The sequence below is a fragment of the Lytechinus pictus genome, chromosome 12 (assembly GCF_037042905.1).
Source record: "Lytechinus pictus isolate F3 Inbred chromosome 12, Lp3.0, whole genome shotgun sequence".
Classification (NCBI taxonomy): Eukaryota; Metazoa; Echinodermata; class Echinoidea; order Temnopleuroida; family Toxopneustidae; genus Lytechinus; species Lytechinus pictus.
Window position 1 is genome coordinate 28,733,434 of NC_087256.1, and position 13,145 is coordinate 28,746,578.

The 13,145-nt window shown below is 36.9% G+C and overlaps 1 protein-coding gene across 1 annotated transcript; it reads left to right on the forward strand.

Annotated features, from left to right (window-relative positions):
* The first annotated feature begins 289 nt into the window (after positions 1–289).
* On the forward strand, positions 290–11,527 carry LOC135156090 (uncharacterized). Its single transcript, XM_064107223.1, has 4 exons — positions 290–318; positions 1,535–1,629; positions 3,226–8,487; positions 10,754–11,527. The coding sequence occupies exons 1-3, from the start codon at positions 290–292 to the stop codon at positions 4,275–4,277; spliced, it is 1,176 nt and encodes a 391-aa protein (XP_063963293.1). The 3' UTR covers positions 4,278–8,487; positions 10,754–11,527.
* Positions 11,528–13,145: the final 1,618 nt, after the last annotated feature.

Consider the following 13,145-nt stretch of genomic DNA (forward strand, 5'->3'; position numbering starts at 1 on the left):
TATAAGTTGGATGTTCGTATGATCGGAGCTGCCTTTCTGATGACATGCCTTGCTTGTATATGCGTTGCGGATATTACCATAACAAAGGTCTAAAGTGGCATCATTTCTCGTCGGAATGTTAATATACTGCTCAAAATTGGGAAGAACAATGTTCAATCGGCATTGATTGAAATCCCCATTAATCAGAATCGGCGCTTCGGGTGATTGTGTCTGGAGTTCGTGAACTTTTTCAGCTATGGTCTCACTAGCGATCGTGACGTCAGCTCGGGGGTGAATGTAGACGGTGATGATGAAGACCTGTGGGAATTCTCTTGGGAGGTAAAAGGGTCTTAGTCCAACTGCAAGAAGTTCAATATCTGGTGAACAAATCTGACTTTTCACTGTCCAATTATTACACCATCTCTGACTGATGTATAAACAAATCCCGCCTCCCCTCGTCTTTCCTGAATCAATTGTCCTATCGGCCCTAATCATAGCAAAGTTAGGTAGATCTAAAGCACTATCAGGGATATTGTCGTTAAGCCAAGTTTCTGTATAAGCCATCAAACATGATTCTCTATATTCATGCATGTATTTACATAAAGTACCAAGTTCATCCATTTTGTTCGTCAATGACCGAACATTACCAATAATCATAGTAGGTAATGGGGGTTTATTACCCCTTTTCCTTACTTTCTCTCGGACTCCTCCTCTCTTGCCTCTTTTACGTGGTTTGATATCCCTTGAGAAGCGTTCACATCCATCAGGCGGAGGCGCCGCCAGCGATTCCTGTATCTCAAGCAATTCATTCCGTGTGTACACAAGACTATTAGGGTATGTCCAAGTATTTGAGTCGATTCCAAATCCATAATCAATCGAGAGCACCAAAAATGCTAAGCAAAGTAGTATGAAACTTCTGCTGGATATCCAAGCCATCTTTCCAGAAGATAGAATGAGCAAATATCATACGGCAGAACAGAAAATATGACAAATTTAGACACAAAAACACAGACAAAAAAATCCCCGATGTTGGTCGCCACAATGGTTATAAAAGAAGATTAAAGTCATATCTGTTAAAGTTAACACATACCTAATCCCTATTTATATACTTTTTCATACGATAATAATTCAGCTTTTCACACCCTCTTCACTTCACTTTATGTTTATTTTGTAAAATTCCTTATTTTTGTATTGTTTTTTATAATTATTTACCTTAAACTATCCATTGCAACAATGTTTAATTCCAGTTTGGGACACAGCCTTGACAAGTTCAAGTCCCTTTTTGAACTTTTGCAGTGACCCATTTCCATTTGATTTTTTTCTGTATATGTGACATCAATACCATTTCTGTGTTTGTATAAATTGTATTGTATCCAAATGTAAATCTTGTAAATTTGTATGTAAATCTTGTAAATTTGTATGTATGAATTGTATCTTTTTATCGAATGGAATGAATAAATCTTGAATCTTGAAAAATATGTCTTATCACATAACACTATAATGCTTATCAATCAAATCAATCAATGTGTGAGCTGTTTTTTTGTTATATTTTTAGGATCCTCGGTAAGAGAGTAGCTGAGTTAGAGAAAAAACTCAAGACTTTGGAGGTAGCTGGTCTCTGGACGTTACCGGCTGGGTCAGGAGCTGGAGGTTAGTTCCTTAACTTTATACGTTCTGTCACACCTCCCCTGTCTGGGAAAAAATAACTGGTAGCACCCCTTTGTATGTCAAGTTCACCCAACTTATAGTTGACTGAAATACAGCTAACTCAATCAGGTATCAAGTAGGCCTGTGTCATGTCTGAATTTTTTTTGTTCCGGAATCCACCGGTGTTGCGCCGGTCGGAATCCGGTATCCCGATAAATGAATTCACGAACGGGGAAGTACAAAGAAGTCACAGATTATACAATATTGATTTCATTTTTAAACAAACATTCTAAAAAAAGAAAAGAAAATTATTATGAGAAGACTGGGAAAAAATTGTCGATGTTAACGTGGCCATGTTGTTATTTTTGTTAGTAGCTAAGCTACGAAATGCATATAGAGTCTGCCGCCCTCTATATGCGTCTCGTAGTTTAGCTATTAACAAAGATAACAAAATGGCCAAGTAAACATCAGCAAGTTTTTCCCCGTCATCATATTTTTCTCGGTGGTCACCTGAAATGTAACAAAGAAACCAAGGTTACGATTGGTCAGACTGAATAAAACATACTCGATAATTATGTTAAGATATTCAGAAGAATAAAATGTTAAACTATTTGTTATGTATTACATTGTTTTATCGGAATACCGGAATGGAAAAAACAAAACCGGAACCCGCACATATCAGACAGATTCTGGTATTCCCTCCGTTCAGACCCAGGCCAAGTATTCAGCTGAAAATTTCACCAAAATCGGTTGTAAATTAAGAAAGTTGTGACATAAATAGATTCCCTTATTTTAACAAAATGGTAATATGCTTAACAGGTGATATTCAAATTAGAGTTGATGATGTCACACTCTTGATTTTCCTTTGTAGTTTACTGTATGATATAGAAAGTTTAGTTTGTTGAAGTTTTGAAAATAAGGAAGGTTTTCATTGAACCACAATAGGGTGCATAAATCGTATTTCACGTGTAAAAGTCAATGGCATATCTGAACAAAGGTCATGTGTACAAATAATAATATTGCTACTCTTCAAACTCCAATTAACATCTGATAAGTGTGCAAACTAATGTTTTTTTCTGATAAGCCAGACATGTAGGTGCACATTAAACCCTTTGCTTACTACAGTTTAAACAGCTTATTTTTTTATTTGATGGAGAAGATTATTTGTTGTATTACAAACACAAGAATGAGAGGAGCAAGTCTTTTAAAGTAAGCGTAACTTTCTAATTAGAAATGCAAAACACAGGTAAATTTTCAATTTTGCATACATTGATTTCTATTGGGGCCATAAAAATCTGTACAACGAATAATAAATTCAACTTAAAAGAGGTACAGTATATATTATATTTTGTGCATAATCAAGTCTAAAATTTTTTATCGACTTGGGCGAATATGTGACTTATGGAAGTTTTCCTGTATATTAATTTTTTATTTGCATTATATTAGAAGAGATAATGACATTTTTTACATTGAGATAGTCATTCCTTTTCATTTGTGTCCTGATGAAAATCGAATCATTATGAAATATAATATTCACTTTTGTTTCTATCTTGTAATGAATGGGTGATGATCAGTTGAATTTTCTTCTTTATTTGACAGCTCGGAATGCAGCGTTTCTGGCCAAAGAGAAGCAGAACATGGCATCAGGGTTGAAGACCCTTCTTCCACACCAAGTTTCAAGCAGCAGCGATGACAGCCCTAGGAGTCTGGATGGCAATTTGAGTCAAGGATCCTCTACAAGGTCAACCCCTCACAGTACACCCTCTCATGGCATCAGCCATAAAGAACTGTTGAGAAAGGACACGGAAGACAGCCTGATCTTGCTGGAAGAGACAGATGGAACGGCTGAGGCAACAGAATCACGGTCTAGGTCACAGAGCTCCCCAACCAGACATGACCAGGTTGGGGTTGAGCTAACCAGGAGAGACACAGACAGGAATTTGGTTGCAGTAGAAGGTCAGAAGACGTTGGTGAAAGTCAGATCAATGTCACAAGACTCTCCATCCCACCGCTGCCACCAAACTGATTTGGTTAAGGCAGATACTGAGAATAGCCTCATCACCTTGGAAGACAACCATGAAAATTTTTTAGGAGAAGACTCATCAAGTGATCCTTGGCAGGTTCCTCCAGGAGAGAAAAGAACAAGTGAAGATGATGAGGGGTCAGGAAGATGTATCGATATCAACGAAAGGGATGCGTCGGGCGGAGGAGACGCCCATGGCAATGTCAACGCTTCAGCCGAGAGAGCGCTGCTCAAGAACATCTTTGAAATCGAGCGAGGACGCGCAGATGGAAGCGATGACCATCTGGACGATGTTACGTGCAATGGCAGCAACAAGGATGATGAGGAAACCCTGGATGATCTGGATGCAGCGATAGAACCTGAGGATCAGGAGACAGATCTTCAGGAGGAAGGTGACAAGCTCATGTCATCCTGGATGGAGGCGGATGGTGATCCATCTACCGGGGCGACCATCAGTACCAGTTCCCTTGAGAACCTCTTTGACAGTGTGGCTGACCGGCTCACGTTGAAGAACAAAGAGAAGATACAACTAGAGAGGACAGAATCCACTCAGCCGTCATCACCCCTGCTCAAAAGAGATAAACCTACACATCTTGTGGTTGTAGACAATACTCCTCAATGTGTCTAAAGTCACATTACTTCAATCTTCCATTAAGTGTTGCATTAATAAAATGAACATTGCTGAAATGTCATCGAGTTGTTGCTCAATTCTGATATCCTGTATTCATGCAGATGATATGCTATAATGTTCGAACAAAATATGTTGTAGGACAATCACTTTTTATTTGAGTATGTTTAGTTAGGGTTTGTAGATTATTTTCTTGAAAGGGATATTTATCAATTGAATTCATACAGAAACTTGACTAAAGAACAGGCTAAATGGAATTAGAAAATAATAGAAAGTTCACACAGCTGGGAGCTATCAAGCTATTCTTTTGATAAATTATTACAAATAGTCTTGTTTTAATTATATTTTATCTCTCTGATTTAGAATGGTTCTAAACTATCGTATACATTAGCTTGTATTTGGAAATGGTTCACACTAACATTGAACAGAAATGCTTGACCCATTTCAGGTGAGATAACATGAAAGCATCATAGAATTGATTGAACCTTGTTGAAAATTTATCCGATAATGATTAACATTTATCTGTAGTGAAGAATATTTTTGTTTGGTGAAAAATATTTCTAGTTCTGAGTAATGCTTTTCATATGAGCAATTACTTTCTTTTGCAGTGTATACCATGTTAAAATAGCTATAAGAAATATTACTTCAGAGGGTTTGCAATAATTTTGGAAACAGTCTCCACAGACAAGCACAAATTAATCAGTTTCGTATAAATTACTTTGCAAATCTCATATTCTAAGAAATAACAAACGTGCCATTTTCCAGTCAAATTGCAGCATGACATCAGCAAGTATAAATTGGCCATCGATGAAATGTTAGATGAATTAGGACAGGCAATAATAGCTCCTAATACATCGAAAACGTCTCTAAGCGCTTTAAAGCCACAGCACACCTTACGACCCGACTGGTCTACAACTGGTCTGCGACTGAGTGAGTGGAGATGAATCGCAAGGTAGTCATAAGCCTTGACACCGCACACCCTGCGATCCAACTACCATATGGTCTGCGACTCGCGCATGCACTTTTTGCTTTTTGCCATAGCAACTAAGAACATGGCGCTTACTTTTTCGTATGCGCGTTGTATATCATGTACGCGTCATGCAACTGTGCTGTCTGATTGGCTGAAAGTTGGATTGAGCTTGCGATCCAGTTGTAAGGATTCAACATGTCAAATCCTTCCGATTTTCCTTGCGATTTGTCTATGACCGGTCTGCGACTCTCAAGCTGACAAGAGCTGTGACATCACATTTCCCCTCACTCGGTCGCAAGCCAGTTGTAGACCAGTCGGGTCGTAAGGTGTGCGGTGGCCTTTACAGATGTATTATTACCCCGATCATCGGGTCCTGGCATGCCCGCATACAATGTATGCACCTTCTCCACTCCCTGAGGAGCATTCCAACAAGAGTTCCAAGACTCAATTGCTAGGCATACTAGATAGGTTTTCGCATCCTACCGGGTACCCATTTAATACCTGGGTGGAGAGTGGCAAATTGTGGATTGACGCCTTGCCAAAGGATGCTAGGCCATGGTGGGATTCGAACACATGACCCTCTGATTACAAGGCAAGAGTCAGAACCACTACACCACAACGCTTACACAGGGTTCACTTTGACTGTCTACAAATGCAATAAAGAATCAGACCAAAAGGCATCAATCCATATCAGGAATTTTTTTTGGGGGGGCTACTTTTCATAACTTACTGCCTAAATCTACTACATTGGATAAACTTTAACATTGCAGTGAATGGGGGGTTTTCTGGGGCTCTTTTGAACGTTTCGGGGGCAAATCACCTGAGCCCATGTGTAATTTTTTCCCCTGATCCATACCATTTGATCAGGGTCAACTAAACTGATCAAATTTCATTGATTTATAATCAAACTTTGCCACATTGATATCTGAGGGTTTTTTTTTTTCATTCCGACACCAATTTTTAAAAGATCCGCAAATTTAAGGGAATAATTCCTTGAATCAGTGGAGACATGGTACTTTTGCCCATAATACATGTACGTTGCCCAAAATCTACAAAAAATGAGAACATATATTGACAGCTGACGTGTTACTTGCAATGTATTGCTATTACCAAGCATTGTTTTTTAGCATTTGTATTCTTGTTAAATTCAGCACAGTGCCACTCTTTATTCTTATGATTATTTGCCAGCATTATTATTTCGTGCAATAGGATTTATTTCAAGTTCAACTGAAATGCTTTATTTGCATTCTATGGCCCGTAATCGAAAGTCGGATCTAGTTTAGACCGAGGTTTGATTAAACCCGATTTCAGAATACGGGCCTATGACTTCCAAGGTTTTCAGCATAATACAAAAAACGGTACATGTACATGCAATTTTGTTGATTACGTGTCTTTGTTTTATTGGCTGCGGTAGTAAAAAAGTAATTAGTAAGTTTATGCTCTTGTAATATGCCTCATATGAATATTGGTCATTGTTATGAAAGTTTGTATTGTTTATCTTTACAAAATATAAAGGAGTTTGTTATTAATGTTCCTGCATATATGATATGTAAATTTAGCTATGGAAGTTTGTTTAATGCATTTAGTTCCTTAGATTTAAAGGGAGGTCAGTTAATTTGCTCATTACAGATTGGTAATGATATTAAGTGAATCATTGTGTTATGTGTACAAGGGCAAAAATAATTGCTATGATATTTTTATTATATAGGTTCGTTATGGGAGCAGATTTCAATTTCAAACATGTACGTATGATGCTGCATAATGATTTTTAGCTGGGCTTATTTTTCTCCTTACAAAGTGATGATAACCTTGGGGCCTACATATTGCAGTGTTATGTAAAGATAGCTGTTGTTAGAAATTGTTAGTAAAGACATTCCACACAACATAAATGAATATCTGAAATACTGATGATTATATTGAAGATTGTTGTTTTCAGACAGTAAATGTATTCAATTTTTTGCCATTTGGGGTGGGGGTTCATGTATTAAATCTTTTATTTATGAAGAAATATTGATTTGTTCAAGTTTTGGTGTGATGAGGATCCTCATCTATGGCAAAGTCCATCCTTTCCCTTTGGACCATTCAGCATCCCAGGAGACAATGCTTTTGTACATGCATTTCATTGAGACAATATATTAAGTGATCTTATACGTATTATTCACTTTTCTTTCACAAAGAGTGAATATCATGGATGGTTTTACACAAGCAATATACAAGTGTTGTTAAGTTAAACTTGGTTTTTCTCAAAATATAATTTCTCAGTGGCTTATTTCTATTCAACATTTCAGATGACACAACAATAAAAACAGGAAAACAGTTCATTAGAGTGTATCATCCGTGTCTGACTACATGTATTGTAGAAATTTTCATTTATTTGTGCAATATTTTAATATAACTGCCTTTATTGTATTGGTGATTTTTTTTTAAAGTAATTTGTATTTGAGAAATGTATATTACATTAACTAGCAAGATTATGATTGTATTAATGACTGGCTTTATTATATGGTTGATTTTTTTTATTCAGTTGATATTTTTTCTTAAAAGTGTTGTATATTGCATTAGCTAGAGAGATTAAAATACCTATATTATTTTTTTTATTTCGAGTTATATAATTGAAAAAAATAGTATATACATGTACTTCATTATAATTCGCATTGATAGTATTGGCTAGGTTACTCATTTCTGAAATGGGAGCTTGATATATATCATTCCACTGGGCGTAATACAACATTAGAATAATTATTGATATTATATATATATATATATATATATATGTTTACATCATTTTAAAAGATATATTGTAATGTCTCCTATCATTAAGTTAGATATGATTTTTATGTAAATTCTTCTTAGAAATATGTTATAAAACTTTTTGAATTAAATTCCGACCATGATTCATAATATTTATTCTTGCTTTGCCATACAGTAAACATAGTCAAATATTCTCTTTTATGCTTTGTATATGTAATTGTTACAGCGGTAATATTGTATAATGAAAAATTGTAGGATAAGAAAGTTTATGAATGTGCCACCCCCCCCCCCTTTAAAAAAAAAGAGGGAACGTAAAGGGCAAAAGTCATCAAAATTTTGTTAGAAAAACAAACTTGCCGATTTTCAATAAGTTCATTATCCAGATATGTTGCTTTTTATTATTATTATATGTTATAAATAGGTAATAAAAATAAATCCCCTTTTTTCATATGTTGCTAATTAAAATTATTTTACAGACAATACATAATAGCAGGGCCGTAGCCAGAAGCATTTTGTTGGGGGGGGGGTGTACCAGCTAAATTTGCCAACTAAATTTGGAGTGACAGCGCCAACGTGAGCACAGGGGGAGTCTGGTGGGGATGTGCCCCCCTACAATAATCACATGCTAAAAGATTTTGAATTATTAGAATTGAATTTGTTATTTTTAATGGACCTTCTGTGCAAGATGTCTCAACTAAAATTTTAAGAGTGCTACTGCTAACAGTGGCGTACCGTGGGTCACGGCATGGGGGGGGGCACCAGCAAAAATTTTGAGTCATTAAGTGGGCGCGCGAAGCGCGCTCAATTGCCAGGTATACTGACCTAATAGAGACATTTTAAGGACTGTGCCATTAAACGGATATGTATCTTAGTGATCAAATAATGCGAGCGCGAAGCGCGAGCTGAAAATGTTTGATATTTAGTCGTAAGGGACATTATACGCAAAGTTTTGTAATCATGATACGTACCTGTCTCACAAAACAAACAATGCGAGCGCAAAGCGCGAGCTGAAATTTTTTGTATAACTTAACCATAAAAAGAGACATTTTAAGGACTATCTTTTGGAATTTATGAAGTGCGTACGTATCTCATCATAGTCATCTAATGCGAGCGCCAAGCGCTCGCTGATTTTGTTAGAATTACACTGGCACATGAAGCACTTTTTGTGGTCATTTTAATCATGAACATGATACGTATTTCACTAATGAAATATTGCGGGCGAGAAGCGCGAGCTGACAATTTTTGAAATTCAGACCTGAAGAGGGGCATTCTATGGCTTGTTTGTAGGAATTTATTATTTCACTAATTAAGTGATGCGAGCGCGAAGCGCAAGCTGAAAATTTGTTATAATTAGATCAGAAAAGGGGACCTTTTATGTCTTTAGGAATTCGTGCACTGCAAAAACGCCGGTGTTTAACACCAGCCTAACTGTATCTATATCGGTCCACACTAATGCGAACGTAAGCACAGACTGGAAATGTTTTATGAAGGCCTTAAAAGGGGGCAATCACCTTAAGTATATAGTCATGAAAAAAGCAAATGTCACTACATAAAACAATAATAACTTGAAGTGCGAGGAGATAATTTGGTGCATAATTTTTATGGACTTAAAATATAACAGGACTATATATCTCACTAGTCAGACAATGCGAGCACCAGGAATGATGCAACCCCAACCTGCCCCCACTCCCACCCATCCCCACCCCAAGCACATTCTGACACCATAAATTAAAAAAAAATCTTTGGCGACAGAATTTAGTAAAAATAACTAAAAACATTTTTGTGTTTTTTGCCAACTGCAAACTTGTAGACAAGTCTACAAGTTGTAGACTTGTCTTCATGAATTTGCCAACTGCAGAGTTACCAGTTTTTACAAGTCTTGTGTTCTGTTCTTTTCAGATCTGAAACGGGGCAGTACTTGTACATCACTTTGCTGACCGGTAGAGCGTATAGTGTATTGCCACTTTAAAAGGCCCACTTTATAATTTGCCAACTATCTTTGGCTTTGATTATTCAACTTAAACCTTGGAAATTCATCCCACCCCATATTAATTTACCTATCTAGTCTTACCTCTAATTTTACAAAACCAATGTGTTTGTTAAATCGTCAATAATCGTGGTATAATTTGCAAACTCACAAGCTTGATATTGGGGGAGGACCGGGGGCTTACTTAGTGTGTTATTATAGCTCCATCTGCTTTGTCCTTTGTATTTTGCTGACTAGTAGGGCTCTAAGCCTGGCTACATGGACTTGGATTTGCCAACTGGCATGTCTTTACTCTATAAGACGTAACCTTCTTCGAAGTTAGTACCCCTATTTTTCTTTCCTTTCTTTCTTTCTTTCTTTCTTTCTTTCTTTCTTTCTTTCTTTCTTTCTTTCTTTCTTTCTTTCTTTCTTTCTTTCTTTCTTTCTTTCTTTCTTTCTTTCTTTCTTTCTTTCTTTCTTTCTTTCTTTCTTTCTTTCTTTCTTTCTTTCTTTCTTTCTTTCTTTCTTTCTTTCTTTCTTTCTTTCTTTCTTTCTTTCTTTCTTTCTTTCTTTCTTTCTTTCTTTCTTTCTTTCTTTCTTTCTTTCTTTCTTTCTTTCTCCCTCTCTCTCTCTCTCTCCTTCTTTCTTTTTTCTCTTCCCTTCTTTCCCTCTTTTTCTCCCCTATCCGTCATTTTGCCAACTGGTACATGATTTTGCCGACTGCCATGAATGTTGGGGGGGTGTCACACCCCCCCATACCCCCCCTCTAGCTACGGCCCTGCATAATAGGTGTATTTAACTATATTACATTCAAAATATTTACCTGGATTTTCAAATTTATATGACAAATATGACCTGCATGAATTGATACACCATTTTTTTTGTGCTGGTCATAAAATATTTGACCTCAAGAATTTCTATGCATGACATTGTCCATAATTCATGCAATAGCTGCTAGATATTACTATTTCTTTCTTCTTAAATTGGAGGGGAAATGCGTATGTGTAGAGAGTATTTCTCAAAATTGCTGTCTATATTTCAGGGGCTACCAGGTTTTGTGTATTTAGTGGAAGTATTTGCGAATTCGACAACCTCTATTAATTGACTTATATGTAGAATAATTTACAAAGGTCAATGGTATTTCAAAAAAAGTGTAATTTTTTTATTTTAACCACACAATATCTTTTCGTAATAAAAGCATCAGGTGAATTCCATGTAGAATATTGCTGCCTTCATTGTTAACCACTTTATTACGGCTTTAAAACTATGGGAATTTCAACAAAGAAATTGGATTATTTCAGTTGTTGTTTGTTTTTGTTTCCTATTTTTTTCTTTTGTTCAAAAAGTAACCACCTTGAATATTATTTCCCCATCACTTGTAATTCTTTTGTGCAATAGTTTTAGTTTTGTCATCTGTCTTTCAGAATGAATTTTCACTTATATGTTAATTGCTACTCTGTGAATGTTTGTCTTTGAATAATAAGCTGTGTAACAATCACCATACTAGGTTCAAGGGGTATATGTTGTTGGAATAAAGTGATATAATATTTGCTGATAAATCTACTCCTGGTTATATATATATTTTTTTTTACTTTGGATCTTCTTCAATTGATATTGAACACATTGACTCTTTTGTCTGTCTTTCATCTTTTTGACATGTCTGTGTTTTCTGTAAAGCCTGTAAGTTTCTGATGGTGATGTAGGTATAGTCGGCATCAACAATGTTATTGTATACTGTAAAGACAATAGCGTTAAAATTACACCACTCGGTGTTCTGGGATGATAGCACCAAGCACTTTACTCCAGTGTCAAGTTCATGGTGTTATTTTGGTACATTCTGTTTGCTATATTAATGCTGTTAGGTGTTATATTCAAACTCCTTGGTGTATTTTTAACACCTGCTGGGTACAGTCCTCTCACAACACTTTGGCTGGTGTTATTTTTAGTACTGTGGTTTTATACAGCCCATTCACAGAGGTTTCCATATATTTTATGTAACATTACAATTTCATGCAAATCACAGGCACAGCTCTTAAAGGACAAGTCCTCCCCAACAAAAGTTGATTTAAATAAAAAGAGAAAAATCCAACAAGCAATAAACACTGAAAATTTCATCAAAATAAGAAAGTTATGACATTTCAAAGTTTCGCTTAATTTCACAAAACAGTTATATGCACATCCTGGTCAGTATGTAAAAGGAGACAGATGACGTCATCCACTCACTATTTCTTTTGTATTTTATTATATGAAATATGAATATTCTAATGTTCTCATTGTCAAGTGAAGCAGCAATTAATTCCTCCCTGAACATGTGGAATTAGCCTTGTTTAATACTATGGTTCAGTCAAGTTGGTCCTTATTGTCAAATCTGTAAAAAAAATATATATATATTGTATAATTCAAACAATAAAAAAAAAGAAATAGTGAGGGACATCATCGACTGTCTCATTTGCATGTCACTGAGCTGTCATGTGCATATACTAGTAGTTGTTTTGTGAAAAATAAGCTAAACTTTAAAATGTCACAACTTTCTTATTTTACATCCCATTTTGATGAAATTTTCAGCATTAGTCTATTTAGATTTTTCTCCATTTATTCAAATTAAAATTTTTCTGGGGTGGACTGAGTTCTTGAAGTATAAAATGAGAAGCAGTGTGAGAAAAACTTATTGACTGAGAGAGGGGGGAGGAAGGGAAGGAGGGAGGGGGAGAACAAGGGAGAGAGGGGGAGGGAGAAGGAAGGGAAAGAGAAGGGATGGAAGGAGAGGGCTGGACGGGGGAAGGAGGGAGGGGAGGAGAAAGGGAAGAGCAGGGATGGAAGGAGAGGGCTGGACGGGGGAAGGAGGGAGGGGAGAAGGAGGAGGAAGGGAAAGAGAAGGGATTGAAGGAGAGGGCTAGACGGGGGAAGGAGGGAGGGGAGAAGGAGGAGGAAGGGAAAGAGCAGGGATGGAAGGAGAGTGATGGACGGGGAAGGAGGGAGGGGAGAGAGAGGAAAAGGGAGGAGGAAGGGAAAGAGTAGGGATTGAAGGAGAGGCGTGGACGGTGAAGGAGGGAGGGGGAAAAAACAGGGAGTAAGGGGAAGAACAGGGGTGGGCGGGGGAAGGAGGGAGGGGAGGAAGGGAAAGAACAGGGATGGAAAGAGAGGGGTGAACAGAGAAGGTGGGAGGGGAGAAAGGAGAGAG